The sequence below is a fragment of the Oncorhynchus mykiss genome, chromosome 15 (assembly GCF_057628025.1).
Source record: "Oncorhynchus mykiss isolate SJ-2025 chromosome 15, ASM5762802v1, whole genome shotgun sequence".
Lineage (NCBI taxonomy): Eukaryota > Metazoa > Chordata > Actinopteri > Salmoniformes > Salmonidae > Oncorhynchus > Oncorhynchus mykiss.
The window spans coordinates 6,439,601-6,461,682 of NC_143036.1; the positions used below are offsets into that span (position 1 = coordinate 6,439,601).

The 22,082-nt window shown below is 51.2% G+C and overlaps 1 protein-coding gene across 5 annotated transcripts in view; it reads left to right on the forward strand.

Moving 5' to 3' along the window:
- Window positions 1-22,082, forward strand: part of LOC110489533 (nuclear receptor coactivator 2) — a 188,496-nt gene that overhangs the window by 133,462 nt on the left and 32,952 nt on the right. For 2 of the 5 annotated variants that reach the window (XM_090199235.1, XM_090199237.1), the window contains exons 12-19: window positions 5,594-5,789; window positions 6,628-6,834; window positions 8,942-9,163; window positions 9,617-9,728; window positions 11,752-11,953; window positions 16,032-16,260; window positions 16,670-16,809; window positions 21,511-21,588. In XM_090199235.1, coding sequence (XP_090055361.1) covers window positions 5,594-5,789; window positions 6,628-6,834; window positions 8,942-9,163; window positions 9,617-9,728; window positions 11,752-11,953; window positions 16,032-16,260; window positions 16,670-16,809; window positions 21,511-21,588 — 1,386 coding nt within the window. Of the gene's footprint in view, window positions 1-5,593; window positions 5,790-6,627; window positions 6,835-8,941; window positions 9,164-9,616; window positions 9,729-11,751; window positions 11,954-15,597; window positions 15,741-16,031; window positions 16,261-16,669; window positions 16,810-21,510; window positions 21,589-22,082 lie in introns of those variants that run through there. The other 3 variants (XM_090199236.1, XM_090199238.1, XM_090199239.1) reach the window with 2 other exon arrangements.

A 22,082-nucleotide genomic window follows, 5' to 3' on the forward strand; every position in this document is an offset into this window, starting at 1 on the left:
GGACCAACTCCATATTAATGCCTATGATTTTGGAATGAGATGTTCGACGAGCAGGTGTCCACATACTTTTGGCAATGTAGTGTAGATACAAATGGTAATGGCAGATGTTATGATAACCGGCTTATTGCGGTGACTTTATCACAGGGAGAGGGTCAGGTTCTCCGCTAAACAAACACAATCAAATCAGCCTAGTAGTGGAGATTCAGCACCGTGGACCGTAGTGGAGATTCAGCACCATGGACCGTAGTGGAGATTCAGCACCGTGGACCATAGTGGAGATTCAGCACCATGGACCGTAGAGGAGATTCAGCACCATGGACCGTAGTGGAGATTCAGCACCATGGACCGTAGTGGAGATTCAGCACCATGGACCGTAGTGGAGATTCAGCACCATGGACCGTAGTGGAGATTCAGCACCATGGACCGTAGTGGAGATTCAGCACCGTGGACCGTAGTGGAGATTCAGCACCGTGGACCGTAGTGGAGATTCAGCACCGTGGTCCGTAGTGGAGATTCAGCACCGTGGACCGTAGTGGAGATTCAGCACCGTGGACCGTAGTGGAGATTCAGCACCGTGGACCGTAGTGGAGATTCAGCACCGTGGACCGTAGTGGAGATTCAGCACCGTGGACCGTAATGGAGATTCAGCACCGTGGACCGTAGTGGAGATTCAGCACCGTGGACCGTAGTGGAGATTCAGCACCGTGGACCGTAGTGGAGATTCAGCACCGTGGACCGTAGTGGAGATTCAGCACCGTGGACCATAGTGGAGATTCAGCAGCGTGGACCGTAATGGCGATTCAGCACTGTGGACCGTAGTGGAGATTCAGCACCGTGGACCGTAGTGGAGATTCAGGACCGTAGTGGTGATTCAGCACCGTGGACCGTAGTGGAGATTCAGCAGCGTGGACCGTAGTGGCGATTTTACACCATGGACCGTAGTGCCGATTCAGCATCGTGGACCGTAGTGGAGATTCAGCAGCGTGGACCGTAGTGGAGATTCAGCAGCGTGGACCGTAGTGGCGATTCAGCACCGTGGACCGTAGTGGGGATTCAGCATCGTGGACCGTAGTGGAGATTCAGCACCGTGGACCGTAGTGGAGATTCCTGACCAACTATATTCAGTCTTATGTAGCAAAATTAGAGATTCAGAGCTGCAAAATGGTAGATCCTACACTGCGTCTGAGGACCAATGGGAAAGTAATTCTGCTTTGAAAGTTGATGAACTTGTAACGTCACTTTTGAGAAAATGGCCCTTGAATGTTTTTGCTACATCTACTGGAGAGCCCTGCTTTGTCTCCACCCATGATACACCCATGATACACAAGGTCTAAACGGTGGAGTAATATAATAATAATAAAATAATAATTTTCTTCACGGATCTATGTGCAGAAAGTAGTCCATCACGTTTTCCTCACGGATCTATGTGCAGAAAGTAGTCCATCACGTTTTCCTCACTGATCTATGTGCAGAAAGTAGTCCATCACTTTTTTCTCACTGATCTATGTGCAGAAAGTAGTCCATCACTTTTTCCTCACGGATCTATGTGCAGAAAGTAGTCCATCACTTTTTTCTCACTGATCTATGTGCAGAAAGTAGTCCATCACTTTTTCCTCACGGATCTATGTGCAGAAAGTAGTCCATCACTTTTTCCTCACTGATCTATGTGCAGAAAGTAGTCCATCACTTTTTCCTCACGGATCTATGTGCAGAAAGTAGTCCATCACTTTTTCCTCACTGATCTATGTGCAGAAAGTAGTCCATCACTTTTTCCTCATTGATCTATGTGCAGAAAGTAGTCCATCCCTTTTTCCTCACTGATCTATGTGCAGAAAGTAGTCCATCACTTTTTCCTCACGGATCTATGTGCAGAAAGTAGTCCATCCCTTTTTCTTCACGGATCTATGTGCAGAAAGTAGTCCATCCCTTTTTCCTCACGGATCTATGTGCAGAAAGTAGTCCATCCCTTTTTCTTCACGGATCTATGTGCAGAAAGTAGTCCATCCCTTTTTCCTCACGGATCTATGTGCAGAAAGTAGTCCATCACTTTTTCCTCACTGATCTATGTGCAGAAAGTAGTCCATCACTTTTTCCTCACGGATCTATGTGCAGAAAGTAGTCCATCACTTTTTTCTCACTGATCTATGTGCAGAAAGTAGTCCATCACTTTTTCCTCACGGATCTATGTGCAGAAAGTAGTCCATCACTTTTTTCTCACTGATCTATGTGCAGAAAGTAGTCCATCACTTTTTCCTCACGGATCTATGTGCAGAAAGTAGTCCATCACTTTTTCCTCACTGATCTATGTGCAGAAAGTAGTCCATCACTTTTTCCTCACTGATCTATGTGCAGAAAGTAGTCCATCACTTTTTCCTCACGGATCTATGTGCAGAAAGTAGTCCATCACGTTTTCCTCACGGATCTATGAGCAGAAAGTAGTCCATCACTTTTTCTTCACGGATCTATGTGCAGAAAGTAGTCCATCACTTTTTCCTCACGGATCTATGTGCAGAAAGTAGTCCATCACTTTTTCCTCATTGATCTATGTGCAGAAAGTAGTCCATCACTTTTTCCTCACGGATCTATGTGCAGAAAGTAGTCCATCCCTTTTTCTTCACGGATCTATGTGCAGAAAGTAGTCCATCCCTTTTTCCTCACGGATCTATGTGCAGAAAGTAGTCCATCCCTTTTTCTTCACGGATCTATGTGCAGAAAGTAGTCCATCCCTTTTTCCTCACGGATCTATGTGCAGAAAGTAGTCCATCACTTTTTCCTCACTGATCTATGTGCAGAAAGTAGTCCATCACTTTTTCCTCACGGATCTATGTGCAGAAAGTAGTCCATCACTTTTTTCTCACTGATCTATGTGCAGAAAGTAGTCCATCACTTTTTCCTCACGGATCTATGTGCAGAAAGTAGTCCATCACTTTTTCCTCACTGATCTATGTGCAGAAAGTAGTCCATCACTTTTTCCTCACTGATCTATGTGCAGAAAGTAGTCCATCACTTTTTCCTCACGGATCTATGTGCAGAAAGTAGTCCATCACGTTTTCCTCACTGATCTATGTGCAGAAAGTAGTCCATCACTTTTTCCTCACTGATCTATGTGCAGAAAGTAGTCCATCACTTTTTCCTCACGGATCTATGTGCAGAAAGTAGTCCATCACTTTTTCCTCACGGATCTATGTGCAGAAAGTAGTCCATCACTTTTTTCTCACTGATCTATGTGCAGAAAGTAGTCCATCACTTTTTCCTCACGGATCTATGTGCAGAAAGTAGTCCATCACTTTTTCCTCACTGATCTATGTGCAGAAAGTAGTCCATCACTTTTTCCTCACGGATCTATGTGCAGAAAGTAGTCAATCACGTTTTCCTCACGGATCTATGAGCAGAAAGTAGTCCATCACTTTTTCTTCACGGATCTATGTGCAGAAAGTAGTCCATCACTTTTTCCTCACGGATCTATGTGCAGAAAGTAGTCCATCACTTTTTCCTCACTGATCTATGTGCAGAAAGTAGTCCATCACGTTTTCCTCACGGATCTATGTGCAGAAAGTAGTCCATCCCTTTTTCCTCACGGATCTATGTGCAGAAAGTAGTCCATCCCTTTTTCCTCACGGATCTATGTGCAGAAAGTAGTCCATCCCTTTTTCTTCACGGATCTATGTGCAGAAAGTAGTCCATCCCTTTTTCCTCACGGATCTATGTGCAGAAAGTAGTCCATCACGTTTTCCTCGCGGATCTATGTGCAGAAAGTAGTCCATCCCTTTTTCCTCACTGATCTATGTGCAGAAAGTAGTCCATCCCATTTTCTTCACGGATCTATGTGCAGAAAGTAGTCCATCCCTTTTTCCTCACGGATCTATGTGCAGAAAGTAGTCCATCCCATTTTCTTCACGGATCTATGTGCAGAAAGTAGTCCATCCCTTTTTCCTCACGGATCTATGTGCAGAAAGTAGTCCATCCCATTTTCTTCACGGATCTATGTGCAGAAAGTAGTCCATCCCTTTTTCCTCACGGATCTATGTGCAGAAAGTAGTCCATCCCTTTTTCTTCACGGATCTATGTGCAGAAAGTAGTCCATCCCTTTTTCCTCACGGATCTATGTGCAGAAAGTAGTCCATCACGTTTTCCTCACGGATCTATGTGCAGAAAGTAGTCCATCCCTTTTTCCTCACTGATCTATGTGCAGAAAGTAGTCCATCCCTTTTTCCTCACTGATCTATGTGCAGAAAGTAGTCCATCCCTTTTTCCTCACTGATCTATGTGCAGAAAGTAGTCCATCCCTTTTTCCTCACGGATCTATGTGCAGAAAGTGGTCCATCACTTTTTCCTCATGGATCTATGTGCAGAAAGTAGTCCATCCCTTTTTCCTCACGGATCTATGTGCAGAAAGTAGTCCATCACGTTTTCCTCACGGATGTATGTGCAGAAAGTAGTCCATCACTTTTTCCTCACTGATCTATGTGCAGAAAGTAGTCCATCACTTTTTCCTCATTGATCTATGTGCAGAAAGTAGTCCATCACTTTTTCCTCACAGATGTATGTGCAGAAAGTAGTCCATCACTTTTTCCTCACGGATCTATGTGCAGAAAGTAGTCCATCACTTTTTCCTCACTGATCTATGTGCAGAAAGTAGTCCATCCCTTTTTCCTCACTGATCTATGTGCAGAAAGTAGTCCATCACGTTTTCCTCACTGATCTATGTGCAGAAAGTAGTCCATCACTTTTTCCTCACGGATCTATGTGCAGAAAGTAGTCCATCCCTTTTTCCTCACTGATCTATGTGCAGAAAGTAGTCCATCCCTTTTTCCTCACTGATCTATGTGCAGAAAGTAGTCCATCACTTTTTCCTCACTGATCTATGTGCAGAAAGTAGTCCATCACTTTTTCCTCACTGATCTATGTGCAGAAAGTAGTCCATCACTTTTTCCTCATTGATCTATGTGCAGAAAGTAGTCCATCACGTTTTCCTCACAGATCTATGTCGATTAGCGCCCGCTAAATTCAGGGGCATCGTTGTCGTTGACAGCAGTAGCAACACTTTGACACTTCTCCATGGCTAACGTTTACCAAAAACACAAACCTGTAGAAGAAAGGTTTATCTACTCCTACTGAGCAGATCATGTTATAAACAGAAGGTGCTACGTGGCAGACCAATCCCAACTCATCTCTCGGCATGTCCAGCCCATCCCGTTATCTCAGCCAATCATGGCTAAGCGGGAAGGTTTCCTGTTCTTTTTCCGTGGCTAAACCAACTCGGCTCCTAACTGTATTCGTATTTACCGATGTGTGGGGACTTTACACTGAGTCCTCTACATAAGGGTGGGCTGCCTGCTAGCGTTGTGATGTCTGGTCTAGTGAAGGAATGAAGTCAGTGAGTTTTTAAATATGTCCGTTTCATGCAGCTATTCGCATAATTAGTATTTTTGTTGCGTTGGTGCATCATTAAACATTTTGTTATTGGTCGACGTGACCTGTCATATTACTTTTCTCAGGAAACGGAAAAGAGCTGGGGACAGGAAGTCCTGCCGTACCTGTCACTTGTATTAAACACGTGTGTGTGTGTGTGTGTGTGTGTGTGTGTCTCTAGTCGTCAGAGCTGGATGATATCCTAGATGAGCTGCAGTGTGTCCAGCCCCAGCTGTTCGGTGAGCCGCGGCCCGTCTCTCTGCCTTCCTCCCTGGACAAACAGACCATCATCAACGACATACTGCACATCACCCAGGAAACCAGCCCTGCCAACGCCATGGCAACACAGCAGCAGCAGAGGGGCATGGGGCCAGGCAGTGAGTGGCTCATACATACCTGGAGAGAACACACACTCACAGATAGAGACATGCATGCAGAGAGAGAACACACACTCACTCACGTGCACATACACACACACATACACACATGCACACACACACACACACACACACACGCATAGATATAGACATACATGCAGAGAGAGAACACACACTCACTCACGTGCAGATACACTCCCTGTGCCTGTACACTCCCTGAACACTAACAGATGACCTCTGAACCTTTATTGTGTGTGTGTGTGCGTGTGTGCGTGCGTGCGTGCGTGCGTGTGTGTGTGCGTGTGTGTGTGTGTGTGTGTGTGTGTAATCGTTTCACAGCACTTGCGATAACATCTGCAAAATTGTGACCAATAAACTTTGATTTGACACAGACCAAGTTAAACACACACACACACACACATTCACAGACACACACACACACACACACACACACACACACACACATTCACACACACACACACACACACACACATTCACACACACACACACATTCACACACACACACACACACTCACACACACACATTCACACACATTCACACACACACACACATTCACACACACACACACACACACATTCACACACACACACACACATTCACACACACACACACACACATTCACACACACACACACACACACACACACACACACACACACACATTCACACACACACACACACACACACACACACACACACACCACTTCTTATAACATCTAAATGACACTGTATACAACTGCCTCATCACCTCCTCTCCAGTATGTGTTTAGCCACACCAACACATCTCAAACCCTCAATCCTCTCTCTCTCTCTCCAGACTATGGTGGTGCCAGAGGGCCGGAGGGCCAGGGGCCAGCTAGGGGCCTCCCTGTGAGGAGCGTATCCCTGGACATGACTGTGTCAGGGGTCCCCCAGGGCCAGTATCCCCCTGTGGGAACCCTCAGTCCCTACACGCTCCTACAACAGCAGCAAGGAATTCTGGCAAACCACACCGCCATGATGTCTAACCAGGCCAACCTCTCAGGTGGGTGGATCGTAGTGGAGAGGTTAAGAACCTGTGTGTGTGTGTGTGTGTGTGTGTGTGCCAGTGTAGTGCACACTACATAGGGAATAGAGACTGGCCTCCAGTCTCTGAGCTGTACAATTCACTGCTATTCTGGTCTAAAGTCTGGATCAGAGATGTCTCGTTAGAGAATTCTGTATCAGAATGGGATAAATGTTGAAAAGATCAATTTGATAGATAATGTAGAATAGATTGATTTTATGCCTTGACCCCCATGCTGTAGAATGGTTGTCTCTCTCTGTCTCTGTCTGTCTCTCTTTGTCTGTCTCTCTCTCTGTGTCTCTGTCTCTGTCTCTCTGTCTCTCTGTGTCTCTGTGTCTCTCTGTCTCTCTGTCTCTGTCTCTCTGTGTCTCTCTGTCTCTCTCTCTGTGTCTCTGTCTCTGTCTCTCTGTCTCTCTGTGTCTCTGTGTCTCTCTCTCTGTGTCTCTGTCTCTGTCTCTCTGTCTCTCTGTGTCTCTCTGTCTCTCTCTCTGTGTCTCTGTCTCTGTCTCTCTGTCTCTCTGTGTCTCTGTGTCTCTCTGTCTCTCTGTCTCTGTCTCTCTGTGTCTCTGTCTCTCTATGACTCTCTCTGTCTCTGTGTCTCTCTGTCTCTGTCTCTCTCTGTGTCTCTGTATCTGTCTCTCTGTGTCTCTGTGTCTCTCTGTGTCTCTCTGTCTCTGTCTCTCTGTGTCTCTGTCTCTCTGACTCTCTCTGTCTCTGTCTCTCTCTGTGTCTCTCTGTCTCTGTCTCTCTCTGTGTCTCTCTGTCTCTGTGTCTCTCTGTCTCTGTCTCTCTGTGTCTCTGTCTCTCTATGTCTGTCTCTGTCTCTCTCTGTGTCTCTCTGTCTCTGTCTCTCTCTGTGTCTCTCTGTCTCTGTCTCTCTGTGTCTCTCTGTCTCTGTCTCTCTGTCTCTCTGTGTCTCTCTGTTTCTGTCTCTCTCTGTCTCTCTATGTCTCTGTCTCTCTCTGTGTCTCTCTCTCGCTCTGTGTCTCTGTCTCTCTGTGTCTCTCTCTCTCTCTGTGTCTCTGTCTCTCCCACTCTCTCTCCCACACTCTCTGCGGGGGGGGGGGGGGGGGGGTGTCGATGACATGTCACACTGCTCGATTGACTCACTTCCTGTTCCTGTGGTAGGAAGTGGAGGGTCACCCACACACTCCTCACCGTGGCACCACTAACAATGCACAGCTCCAGTTAGACACACATTTACATCTGAGTATTTTACAAGACACTCTTATATAGAGTACCAGTCCAATGTTTGGACACACCTCTGCTAAGCTGGTTGAGAGAATCCCAAGAGTGTACAAAGCTGTCATCAAGACAAAAGGGTTTGAAGATTCTCAAATATAAAATATATTTTGTTTCGGTTACGACATTTATTTGTTTAAACCAGTCCAAGTCGGTTTAAGAACAAATAGTTATTTTACAATGACTAACCCAAACCCTCCCAGACGACGCTGTGCCAATCGTGTGCTGCCCTATGGGACTCCCAATCACGGCTGGTTGTGATACAGCCTGGAATCAAACCAGGGTCTGTAGTGACGCCTCTAGCACTGAGATCGCTGCGCCACTGATTCCATATGTGTAATTTCATAGTTGTGATGTCTTCATCATTATTCTACAATGTAGAACATAGTAAAAAGAAAGAAAAACCCTGGAATGTGATTCCAAACCTCTGACTGGCACTGTATATAAAGAAAGTGACCTTGTCGCTTCTTTATCTTCACCCTGTCTCTCTCTCTCTCTCTCTCTCTCTCTGTGTCTCTCTCTCTCTCTCTCTCTCTCTGTCTGTCTCTGTCTCTCTCTCTCTGTCTCTCTCTCTCTCTCTCCATCTCTCTCTCTCTCTTTCTCTGTCTGTCTCTCTGTCTCTCTCTCTCTCTGTCTCTCTCTCTCTCTGTCTCTATCTCTCTCTCTCTCTGTCTCTCTGTCTCTGTCTCTGTCTCTCTCTCTGTCTCTCTCTCTCTCTCTCTGTTTCTCTCTCTCTGTTTCTCTCTCTCTCTGTGTTTCTCTCTCTCTCTGTGTTTCTCTCTCTCTCTGTTTCTCTCTCTCTCTCTGTTTCTCTCTCTCTCTGTTTCTCTCTCTCTCTCTCTAGGTCAGATGGATGGTCCTCGGCAGGGCATGCAGCAGGAGGGGGGTTGGGGTCCTGGGGGCCCAGGTCAGAGCGGGTCATCATCGGTCCGTCCTCCAGGGGTCCCAGGTCAGCAGGGGACGACGCTCGGCCGTATGGGGCCCAGCCCTGGAGGCACTATGAGACCCAACAGTCAGCCCGGCCCTGGACCCAGACAGATGCTGCAGTCTCAGATGATGGTCAACGGTGAGAGAGTGAATATCTAGTAGTTCTATACCTGGGCTGCTCTACAATATCTCATTCTATACTTATTTTCTAGTGGGGGGGGGGTCTATTGGTGGGTCTTAGCCACTTTCTCCTTGGGTCGTAAGGAACCCAATCCTTTGAAATCAGGCCAATTATTGTGGTTCTACGTACATGGAGTGAGTAGAGCTTGCAGCGCCAGGGTTGTCGGTTCGATTCCCATGAGGGACCAGTACGAAGATTTTTTTAAATTGCTATTTTTTTTAAGTATGAAAATGTATGACTAAAATGTAAATGAAAGTTGTAGGGGGACAAGGCTCCCACCTGGTGGCCAGTCACTTGTATAACATCCTGACACACTTCTGTCTCTAACCAATCACCTGCTCTCTAGTAACTCAGCCTGGTATGGACATATGGTTGTTTTAAGTTATGTTAATTTGAATCTCTCTTTAACAGACATGGGTATGGGGCCCCACCAGTTCTCCCAGCAACAGGCTCCACCCAATCAGACGGCTCCGTGGCCAGACAGCGTGATGCCTGTTGAGCAGACCCCCTTCAACCAGAACAGGTACACGCTGCTTTATATCGGGAGCAAAACACATACGAATCCGTTTCAGGAAGTAGTTTTGAGTTCCATGTCACTGTATTCCTTCAGTAGTTTTACAGGAAGTAGTTTTGAGTTCCATGTTACTGTATTCCTTCAGGAGTTTTACAGGAAGTAGTTTTGAGTTCAATGTTACTGTATTCCTTCAGGAGTTTTACAGGAAGTAATTTTGAGTTCCATGTTACTGTTTTCCTTCAGGAGTTTTACAGGAAGTAGTTTTGAGTTCCATGTTACTGTTTTCCTTCAGGAGTTTTACAGGAAGTAGTTTTGAGTTCCATGTTACTGTATTCCTTCAGGAGTTTTACAGGAAGTAGTTTTGAGTTCAATGTTACTGTATTCCTTCAGGAGTTTTACAGGAAGTAGTTTTGAGTTCCATGTTACTGTTTTCCTTCAGGAGTTTTACAGGAAGTAGTTTTGAGTTCCATGTTACTGTATTCCTTCAGGAGTTTTACAGGAAGTAATTTTGAGTTCCATGTTACTGTTTTCCTTCAGGAGTTTTACAGGAAGTAGTTTTGAGTTCCATGTTACTGTATTCCTTCAGGAGTTTTACAGGAAGTAGTTTTGAGTTCAATGTTACTGTATTCCTTCAGGAGTTTTACAGGAAGTAGTTTTGAGTTCCATGTTACTGTTTTCCTTCAGGAGTTTTACAGGAAGTAGTTTTGAGTTCCATGTTACTGTATTCCTTCAGGAGTTTTACAGGAAGTAATTTTGAGTTCCATGTTACTGTTTTCCTTCAGGAGTTTTACAGGAAGTAGTTTTGAGTTCCATGTCACTGTATTCCTTCAGGAGTTTTACAGGAAGTAGTTTTGAGTTCCATGTTACTGTTTCCTTCAGGAGTTTTACAGGAAGTAGTTTTGAGTTCCATGTTACTGTATTCCTTCAGGAGTTTTTCCTGGCCACTCTGCTTCTCTTTGGGGTATAGGCATAGTTACTGTATAGAACTTTGACAACTCTCTCCTCCCTCCTATCCCCTCCTCCCTCTCCCCTCCTCCTCCCTCTCCCCTCCTCCTCCCTCTCCCCTCTTCCCCTCCTCTCCCCTCTTCCCCTCCTCTCTCCTCCCCTCCTCTCCTCCCCTCCTCTCCCCTCCTCTCCCCTACTCTCCCCTCCTCCCTCCTCTCCCCTCCTCCCCTCCTCTCCTACCTCCCTCTCCCCTCCTCCTTCACTCTCCCCTCCTCTCCCCTCCTCCCCTCCTCTCCTACCTCCCTCTCCCCTCCTCCTTCACTCTCCCCTCCTCTCCCCTCCTCCCTCCCTCTTCCCTCCTCTTTCACTCTCCCCTCCTCTCCCCTCCTCCCTCCCTCTTCCCTCCTCCTTCCCTCTCCCCTCCTCTCCTCTCCCCTCCTCCCCTCCTCTCCCCTCCTCCCTCCCTCTCCCCTCCCCTCCTCCCCTCCTCTCCTCTCCTCCCCTCTCCCCTCCTCCCTCCCTCCCTCTCCCCTCCTCCTCCCTCTCCCCTCCTCCCTCCCTCCCTCTCCCCTCCTATCCCCTCCTCCCTCTCCCCTCCTCCTCTCTCTCCCCTCTTCCACTCCTCCCCTCCTCTCCCCTCCCCTCCTCTCCCCTCCTCTCCCCTCCTCCCTCCTCTCCCCTCCTCCTTCACTCTCCCCTCCTCTCCCCTCCTCCCTCCCTCTTCCCTCCTCCTTCACTCTCCCCTCCTCTCCCCTCCTCCCTCCCTCTTCCCTCCTCCTTCCCTCTCCCCTCCTCTCCTCTCCCTTTCTCCCCTCCTCTCCCCTCCTCCCTCACTCTCCCCTCCTCCTTCACTCTCCCCTCCTCCTCCCTCTCCCCTCCTATCCCCTCCTTCCTCTCCCCTCCTCCCTCCCTCCCTCTCCCCTCCTCCCTCCCTCCCTCTCCCCTCCTCCTCCCTCTCTCTCCCCTCCTCCCTCCCTCCCTCCCTCTCCCCTCCTCCCTCCCTCAACCCCTCCTCCCTCCCTCTCCCCTCTCTCCTCCCTCCCTCTCCCCTTCTCCCTCCCTCTCCCCTCCTCTCCCCTCTCCCCAGGTCTTTGTATGCGTCTCAGCAACAGCAGCAGCAGGAGGTGTTGTGTGGGGTTCCGGGGCCCAGTGGTCAGAGTCAGGGGCCTGGTGATGGAGGTGGTAGTGATGAGGGGGCTCTCCTATCCCAGCTCTACACCGTGTTAAAGGACTTTGATGGCCTGGAGGAGATAGACAGAGCCCTGGGGATACCGACTCTGATGGGACAGGTCAGTCTGTCCTTGATCCCAGTCTTCTATCTCTGTTTCTTCCCTCTAGCTGGCCTTTTCTCATTTGTGGGAATAGTCTCTCCTCCACCGTCTCTCCTCCGTCCTTTCATTGAGGATAGTGATGTGTATCCTACCTGAGTCCTTCGCGGAAAAGTTTTGAAATCTGACACACCCCGTTTTGAATCAGCTTTTCTTTTGTCAAAGGAGAACAATATGCACCTGTTTTTAAAAACAATATGTTTCTTATCATTAATCTAGAAAATGACTTGCACGACCAACTTAATGTTATCCCTTTACACATTCATAAATGTCATTGGCCTGAGTGGAGAAGGAGTCTCATTTCATACAAGCACATTTTCATCCACGTTCCCTCCTCCTTGATTACCTTTGAGGAGAGAGGACGGAGGAGTTGAGCAAACCACTTAAGAAAAGGCCTCTGTCCTTTCTTCCTTTGTCTTAATAGTTTATTATCTCTGACAGGGTTATCACTCTCCACCATCTCTAATCTCTGTGTACCTGGTCTGGTGGGACATGTCAGAATCACTCTCCTCTCACTAGTTCCCATCTGTCTGTCATCCTTCTATCTTGTCCAATTTTCCATCTTTTCTCCTGACTCTACCGTCTCTGTCCTGACTCTACCGTCTCTGTCCTGACTCTACCGTCTCTGTCCTGACTCTACCGTCTCTGTCCTGACCGTCTCTGTCCTTACCGTCTCTGTCCTGACCGTCTCTGTCCTTACCGTCTCTGTCCTGACTCTACCGTCTCTGTCCTTACCGTCTCTGTCCTTACCGTCTCTGTCCTGACTCTACCGTCTCTGTCCTGACTCTACCGTCTCTGTCCTTACCGTCTCTGTCCTGACTCTACCGTCTCTGTCCTGACTCTACCGTCTCTGTCCTGACTCTACCGTCTCTGTCCTGACTCTACCGTCTCTGTCCTGACTCTACCGTCTCTGTCCTGACTGTCTCTGTCCTTACCGTCTCTGTCCTGACTCTACCTGACTCTACCGTCTCTGTCCTGACTCTACCTGACTCTACCGTCTCTGTCCTGACTCTACCGTCTCTGTCCTGACTCTACCGTCTCTGTCTTACTCTACCGTCTCTGTCCTGACTCTACCGTCTCTGTCCTTACTCTACCGTCTCTGTCCTGACTCTACCGTCTCTGTCCTGACTCTACCGTCTCTGTCCTGACTCTACCGTCTCTGTCCTGACTCTACCGTCTCTGTCCTGACTCTACCGTCTCTGTCCTGACTCTACCGTCTCTGTCCTGACTCTACCTGACTCTACCGTCTCTGTCCTACTCTACCGTCTCTGTCCTGACTCTACCGTCTCTGTCCTTACCGTCTCTGTCCTGACTCTACCGTCTCTGTCCTTACTCTACCGTCTCTGTCCTTACCGTCTCTATCCTGACTCTACCGTCTCTGTCCTGACTCTACCTGACTCTACCGTCTCTGTCCTGACTCTGTCCTGTCTCTGTCCTGACTCTACCGTCTCTGTCCTGACTCTACCGTCTCTGTCCTGACTCTACCGTCTCTGTCCTGACTCTACCGTCTCTGTCCTGACTCTACCGTCTCTGTCCTGACTCTACCTGACTCTACCGTCTCTGTCCTACTCTACCGTCTCTGTCCTGACTCTACCGTCTCTGTCCTTACCGTCTCTGTCCTGACTCTACCGTCTCTGTCCTTACTCTACCGTCTCTGTCCTTACCGTCTCTATCCTGACTCTACCGTCTCTGTCCTGACTCTACCGTCTCTGTCCTGACTCTACCGTCTCTGTCCTGACTCTACCGTCTCTGTCCTTACCGTCTCTGTCCTGACTCTACCGTCTCTGTCCTGACTCTACCGTCTCTGTCCTGACTCTACCGTCTCTGTCCTTACCGTCTCTGTCCTGACTCTACCTGACTCTACCGTCTCTGTCCTGACTCTACCGTCTCTGTCCTGACTCTACCGTCTCTGTCCTGACTCTACCGTCTCTGTCCTTACCGTCTCTGTCCTTACCGTCTCTGTCCTGACTCTACCGTCTCTGTCCTGACTCTACCGTCTCTGTCCTGACTCTACCGTCTCTGTCCTGACTCTACCGTCTCTGTCCTGACTCTACCGTCTCTGTCCTGACTCTACCGTCTCTGTCCTGACTCTACCGTCTCTGTCCTGACTCTACCGTCTCTGTCCTGACTCTACCGTCTCTGTCCTGACTCTACCGTCTCTGTCCTGACTCTACCGTCTCTGTCCTTACCGTCTCTGTCCTGACTCTACCGTCTCTGTCCTTACCGTCTCTGTCCTGACTCTACCGTCTCTGTCCTGACTCTACCGTCTCTGTCCTTACCGTCTCTGTCCTTACCGTCTCTGTCCTGACTCTACCGTCTCTGTCCTGACTCTACCGTCTCTGTCCTGACTCTACCGTCTCTGTCCTGACTCTACCGTCTCTGTCCTGACTCTACCGTCTCTGTCCTGACTCTACCGTCTCTGTCCTGACTCTACCGTCTCTGTCCTGACTCTACCGTCTCTGTCCTGACTCTACCGTCTCTGTCCTGACTCTACCGTCTCTGTCCTGACTCTACCGTCTCTGTCCTGACTCTACCTGACTCTACCGTCTCTGTCCTGACTCTACCTGACTCTACCGTCTCTGTCCTGACTCTACCGTCTCTGTCCTGACTCTACCGTCTCTGTCTTACTCTACCGTCTCTGTCCTGACTCTACCGTCTCTGTCCTTACTCTACCGTCTCTGTCCTTACTCTACCGTCTCTGTCCTGACTCTACCGTCTCTGTCCTGACTCTACCGTCTCTGTCCTGACTCTACCGTCTCTGTCCTGACTCTACCGTCTCTGTCTTACTCTACTGTCTCTGTCCTGACTCTACTGTCTCTGTCCTGACTCTACCGTCTCTGTCCTTACTCTACCGTCTCTGTCCTGACTCTACCGTCTCTGTCCTGACTCTACCGTCTCTGTCCTGACTCTACCGTCTCTGTCCTGACTCTACCGTCTCTGTCCTGACTCTACCGTCTCTGTCCTGACTCTACCGTCTCTGTCCTTACCGTCTCTGTCCTGACTCTACCGTCTCTGTCCTGACTCTACCGTCTCTGTCCTGACTCTACCGTCTCTGTCCTGACTCTACCGTCTCTGTCCTGACTCTACCGTCTCTGTCCTGACTCTACCGTCTCTGTCCTGACTCTACCGTCTCTGTCCTGACTCTACCGTCTCTGTCCTTATTCTACCGTCTCTATCCTTACCGTCTCTGTCCTGACTCTACCGTCTCTGTCCTGACTCTACCGTCTCTGTCCTGACTCTACCGTCTCTGTCCTGACTCTACCGTCTCTGTCCTTATTCTACCGTCTCTGTCCTGACTCTACCGTCTCTGTCCTGACTCTACCGTCTCTGTCCTGACTCTACCGTCTCTGTCCTGACTCTACCGTCTCTGTCCTGACTCTACCGTCTCTGTCCTGACTCTACCGTCTCTGTCCTGACTCTACCGTCTCTGTCCTGACTCTACCGTCTCTGTCCTGACTCTACCGTCTCTGTCCTGACTCTACCGTCTCTGTCCTGACTCTACCGTCTCTGTCCTGACTCTACCGTCTCTGTCCTGACTCTACCGTCTCTGTCCTGACTCTACCGTCTCTGTCCTGACTCTTCCTTCTTTTTGTCCTCTTTTTCAGCTCTTCCATCTCTTCTTTCTCTGCTCCTTCTCATTGCTCTGTAGCTCCTTCTTGGATGTTCCCTCTTTTACATCTATCAGTTGATCCTTCTCTCCTCCTTCTCTCCCCTCTCTTCTCTCCTCTCACCCCTATCTTCTCTCCTCTCCTTCTCACCCCTCTCTCTCTCCTCTCCTTCTCACCCCTCTCTCTCTCCTCTCCTTCTCACCCCTCTCTCTCTCCTCTCCTTCTCACCCCTCTCTCTCTCCTCTCCTTCTCACCCCTCTCTCTCTCCTCTCCTTCTCACCCCTCTCTCTCTCCTCTCCTTCTCACCCCTCTCTCTCTCCTCTCCTTCTCACCCCTCTCTCTCTCTCCTCTCCTTCTCACCCCTCTCTCTCTCTCCTCTCCTTCTCACCCCTCTCTCCTTTCCTACTCATCCCTCTCTCCTTTCCCAACAGGGTCAGTCTGTAGATCAGGATCAGTTCTCTTCAGACCCGTCCATGATGTTGGACCAGAAGCCTCCAGTGTACGGCCAGCAGGACCTGCCACCTGGCTCCCATCTAGCCCAGAGAGGGTACCACGGCCCTGGGTCCGGCAGACCCATGCAGGACCCCACACCTGGCTCCCTTCTATCCCAGAGAGGATACCACGACCCTGGGTCCGGCAGACCCATGCAGGACCCCACAGGTAGTGGTGGGAATTGGCAGGGACCACACAGTTCAATTGTATCACAATTCTTGAGTTACGATTCAATACGTATTGGGATCATATACAGTGGGGCAACATATTTTTATTTTACACCATACTTTGCAAATAAATTCATAAAAAATCCTACAATGTGATTTTCTGGATTTTTTTTCTCATTTTGTCTGTCATAGTTGAAGTGTACCTATGATGAAAATTACAGGCCTCTCCCATCTTTTTAAGTGGGAGAACCTGCACATTTGGTGGCTGACTAAATACTTTTTTGCCCCACTGTATGTATCACAATTCTATATGTATTGCGATTCGATATTCCAAACACATTGACGATATGCCTGCTGCAAATGGAGAAGAGAGCCATGAAAAAGTAATACTTTTCCTCCTCTACCCACAGGGCAAGGCTTCCACCCCATGGCTGTCCAGATGGGCCCCAGACCAGGATACCCCATCATGAGGCTGAGGCCCCAAGCGGTGGTTCCTAACCAGCCTAATACACTGAGGCTACAGCTGCAGCACCGGCTACAGGTACAACAGGTACAGAGACGGACGGACGGAGAGACGGACGGACGGACGGAGAGACGGACGGACGGACGGAGAGACGGACGGACGGAGAGACGGACGGACGGAGAGACGGACGGACGGAGGGAGAGACGGACGGACGGAGGGAGAGACGGACGGACGGAGGGAGAGACGGACGGACGGAGGGAGAGACGGACGGACGGAGGGAGAGACGGACGGACGGAGGGAGAGACGGACGGAGAGACGGACGGAGGGACAGAGAGACGGACGAACAGACGGACGGAGGGAGAGGGAGGGAGACGGAGGGAGGGAGACGGAGGGAGGGAGAGACGGAGGGAGGGAGACGTAGGGAGGGAGAGACGGAGGGAGGGAGACGGAGGGAGGGAGAGACGGAGGGAGGGAGGGAGAGACGGAGGGAGGGAGGGAGAGACGGAGGGAGGGAGAGACGAAGGGAGGGAGGGAGAGAAGGAGGGATGGAGGGAGAGAGAGACGGACGGAGGGAGAGAGAGACGGACGGAGGGAGAGAGAGACGGACGGAGGGAGGGAGAGACGGAGGGAGGGAGAGAGAGACGGAGGGAGGGAGAGAGAGACGGACGGAGGGAGAGAGAGACGGACGGAGGGAGGGAGGGAGAGACGGACGGAGAGAGAGACGGACGAACAGACGGACAGAGGGAGAGAGAGACGGAGGGAGGGAAGGACGTAGAGACGGACGGAGGGAGAGAGAGACGGAGGGAGGGAGGGACGGAGGGAGGGAGAGAGAGACGGAGGGAGGGAGGGAGGGAGGGACGGACGGAGGGAGGGAGGGAGGGACGGAGGGAGGGAGAGAGAGACGGAGGGAGGGAGGGAGGGAGGGACGGACGGACGGACGGAGGGAGGGAGGGAGGGACGGAGGGAGGGAGGGAGGGAGGGAGAGAGAGACGGAGGGAGGGAGGGAGGGAGGGACGGACGGAGGGAGGGAGAGAGAGACGGAGGGACGGAGGGAGGGAGGGACGGACGGAGGGAGGGAGAGAGAGACGGAGGGAGGGAGGGACGGACGGAGGGAGGGAGAAACGGACGGAGGGAGGGAGAGACGGACGGAGGGAGGGAGGGAGAGACGGAGGGACGGACGGAGGGAGGGAGGGAGAGACGGAGGGACGGACGGAGGGAGGGAGGGAGAGACGGACGGACGGAGGGAGAGACGGACGGAGGGAGGGAGGGAGGGAGGGAGAGACGGACGGACGGACGGAGAGACGGACGGACGGAGGGAGGTAGGGACGGGCGGAGAGACGGACGGACGGGCGGAGAGACGGACGGACGGACGGACGGACGGAGAGACGGACGGCCGGACGGAGAGACGGACGGACGGAGAGACGGACGGACGGACGGAGAGACGGAGAGACGGAGAGACGGACGGAGGGAGGGACGGACGGACGGAGAGACGGACGGAGAGACGGAGGGAGGGAGGGACGGACGGAGGGAAGGAGGGAGGGAGGGACGGAAGGACGGACGGACGGAGAGATGGACGGAGGGAGGGAGGGAGAGATGGACGGACGGAGGGAGGGAGAGACGGACGGACGGACGGACGGAGGGAGGGAGGGAGAGACGGACGGACGGAGGGAGGGAGGGAGAGATGGACGGACGGAGGGAGGGAGGGATAGACGGACGGACGGAGGGAGGGAGGGAGGGATAGACGGACGGACGGACGGAGGGAGGGAGGGAGGGAGTGAGAGACGGACGGACGGAGGGAGGGAGGGAGGGAGGGACGGACGGAGGGAGGGAGGGAGGGAGAGATGGACGGACGGAGGGAGGGAGGGAGAGACGGACGGAGGGAGGGAGGGAGAGACGGACGGAGGGAGGGAGGGAGAGACGGAGGGAGGGAGGGAGGGAGGGAGGGAGAGACGGAGGGAGGGAGGGAGGGAGGGAGGGACGGAGGGAGGGAGGGAGGGAGGGACGGACGGAGGGAGGGAGGGAGAGACGGACGGACGGAGGGAGGGAGGGAGGGAGAGACGGACAGAGGGAGGGAGGGAGGGAGGGAGGGAGGGAGGGAGGGAGGGAGGGAGGGAGGGAGAGACGGAGGGAGGGAGGGACGGACGGAGGGAGGGAGGGAGAGACGGACGGACGGAGGGAGGGAGGGAGGGAGGGAGGGAGGGAGGGAGGGAGAGAGAGACGGACAGAGGTAGGGAGGGAGAGACGGACGGAGGGAGGGAGGGATGGAGGGACGGACGGACGGACGGAGGGAGGGAGGGAGGGACGGAGAGGGAGAGACGGACGGACGGAGGGAGGGAGAGACGGACGGACGGAGGGAGGGAGAGACAGACGGAGGGAGGGAGAGACGGACGGACGGACGGACGGACGGACTGAGGGAGGGAGAGACGGACGGACGGAGAGAGGGAGAGACGGACGGACGGACGGAGAGAGGGAGAGACGGACGGACGGAGAGAGGGAGAGACGGACGGACGGAGAGAGGGAGAGACGGCGGGATGGACGGAGAGATGGGGAGACTGACGGAGAGACGGACAGATGGAGGGACGGGGGGACGGACGGACGGAGAGACTGAAGGACGGACGGAGGGACTGAGGGAGAGGCGGAAGGACGGACGGTCGGAGAAGCGGAAGGACGGACGGTCGGAGAGACTGAAGGACGGAGAGACTGAAGGACGGACGGAGGGACTGAGGGAGAGGCGGAAGGACGGACGGTCGGAGAAGCGGAAGGACGGACGGTCGGAGAGACTGAAGGACGGACGGAGAGACTGAAGGACGGAGAGACTGAAGGACGGACGGAGGGACTGAGGGAGAGGCGGAAGGACGGACGGTCGGAGAAGCGGAAGGACGGACGGTCGGAGAGACTGAAGGACGGACGGAGAGACTGAAGGACGGAGAGACTGAAGGACGGACGGAGGGACTGAGGGAGAGGCGGAAGGACGGACGGTCGGAGAGGCGGAAGGACGGACGGTCGGAGAGGCGGAAGGACGGACGGTCGGAGAGGCGGAAGGACGGACGGTCGGAGAGACTGAAGGACGGACGGAGAGACTGAAGGATGGAGAGACTGAGGGAGAGGCGGAAGGACGGACGGTCGGAGAGGCGGAAGGACGGACGGTCGGAGAGACTGAAGGACGGAGAGACTGAAGGACGGACGGAGGGACTGAGGGAGAGGCGGAAGGACGGACGGTCGGAGAAACGGAAGGACGGACGGTCAGAGAGACTGAAGGACGGACGGAGAGACTGAAGGACGGAGAGACTGAAGGACGGACGGACGGAGAGACTGAAGGACGGAGAGACTGAAGGACGGACGGAGGGACTGAGGGAGAAGCGGAAGGACGGACGGTCGGTGAAGCGGAAGGACAGACGGTCGGAGAAGCGGAAGGACGGACGGTCGGAGAGACTGAAGGACGGACGGAGAGACTGAAGGACGGAGAGACTGAAGGACGGACGGACGGAGAGACTGAAGGACGGAGAGACTGAAGGACGGACGGACGGAGAGACTGAAGGACGGACGGACGGAGAGACTGAAGGACGGACGGTTGTAGAGACTGAAGGACGGACGGAGGGACGGACGGAGAGACGGCGGGAGGGACTGACGGACGGAGTTTGGGAGGGACGGACAAAGAGACATCACAGGCAGATCACTGACTAAACAGACTGTTACAACTGGTCACTACTGGGTTTATATCTGACTGTAAACAGACTGTTACAACTGGTCACTACTGGGTTTATATCTGACTGTTACAACTGGTCACTACTGGGTTTATATCTGACTGTAAACAGACTGTTACAACTGGTCACTACTGGGTTTATATCTGACTGTAAACAGACTGTTACAACTGGTCACACTGGGTTTATATCTGACTGTTACAACTGGTCACTACTGGGTTTATATCTAAACAGACTGTTACAACTGGTCACTACTGGGTTTATATCTGACTGTAAACAGACTGTTACAACTGGTCACTACTAGGTTTATATCTGACTGTAAACAGACTGTTACAACTGGTCACTACTGGGTTTATATCTGACTGTTACAACTGGTCACTACTGGGTTTATATCTGACAGTAAACAGACTGTTACAACTGGTCACTACTGGGTTTATATCTGACTAAACAGACTGTTACAACTGGTCACTACTGGGTTTATATCTGACTGTTACAACTGGTCACTACTGGGTTTATATCTGACTGTAAACAGACTGTTACAACTGGTCACTACTGGGTTTATATCTGACTAAACAGACTGTTACAACTGGTCACTACTGGGTTTATATCTGACTGTACACAGACTGTTACAACTGGTCACTACTGGGTTTATATCTGACTGTTACAACTGGTCACTACTGGGTTTATATCTGACTAAACAGACTGTTACAACTGGTCACTACTGGGTTTATATCTGACTAAACAGACTGTTACAACTGGTCACTACTGGGTTTATATCTGACAGTAAACAGACTGTTACAACTGGTCACTACTGGGCTTCATATAACCTCCCAGTGAGGCCAGGTCGATAGCTGTTGCGTGTAAGGAAGTGTAACCGGACAAGGTCTGGCCAGGTCTTCACAATGTGGCTTTCCTGTTTGGGTATTGTGTTGCTTATCACAGCCTTGACTAGTGGGGATGTTACGCTCGATACTAGAGCTCTGGGGTCACGTCAAAGCAGTGTGCCTGATCCCTGTATGGCTTTTTCAGAAGCATGACCTCAATGTGTGCCGATGGTATAAAGCACCTGTTAACCTGTTCTCCTCAGAACCGCCAGCCAATGATGAACCAGATGAGTGGAGTGTCCAATATGAACCCAACTTTACAGTCCAACAACCCCAACCAGGTAACTGAGATTATATATCAATATGAACCTCTACAGTCCAACAACCCCAACCAGGTAACTGAGATTATATATCAATATGAACCTCTACAGTCCAACACCCCAACTAGGTAACTGAGATTATATATCAATATAAACCTCTACAGTCCAACAACCCCAACCAGGTAACTGAGATTATATATCAATATGAACCTCTACAGTCCAACAACCCCAACCAGGTAACTGAGATTATATATCAATATGAACCTCTACAGTCCAACAACCCCAACCAGGTAACTGAGATTATATATCAATATAAACCTCTACAGTCCAACAACCCCAACCAGGTAACTGAGATTATATATCAATATAAACCTCTACAGTCCAACACCCCAACCAGGTAACTGAGATTATATATCACTATAAACCTCGACAGTCCAACAACCCCAACCAGGTAACTGAGATTATATATCAATATGATCCTCTACAGTCCAACAACCCAACCAGGTAACTGAGAT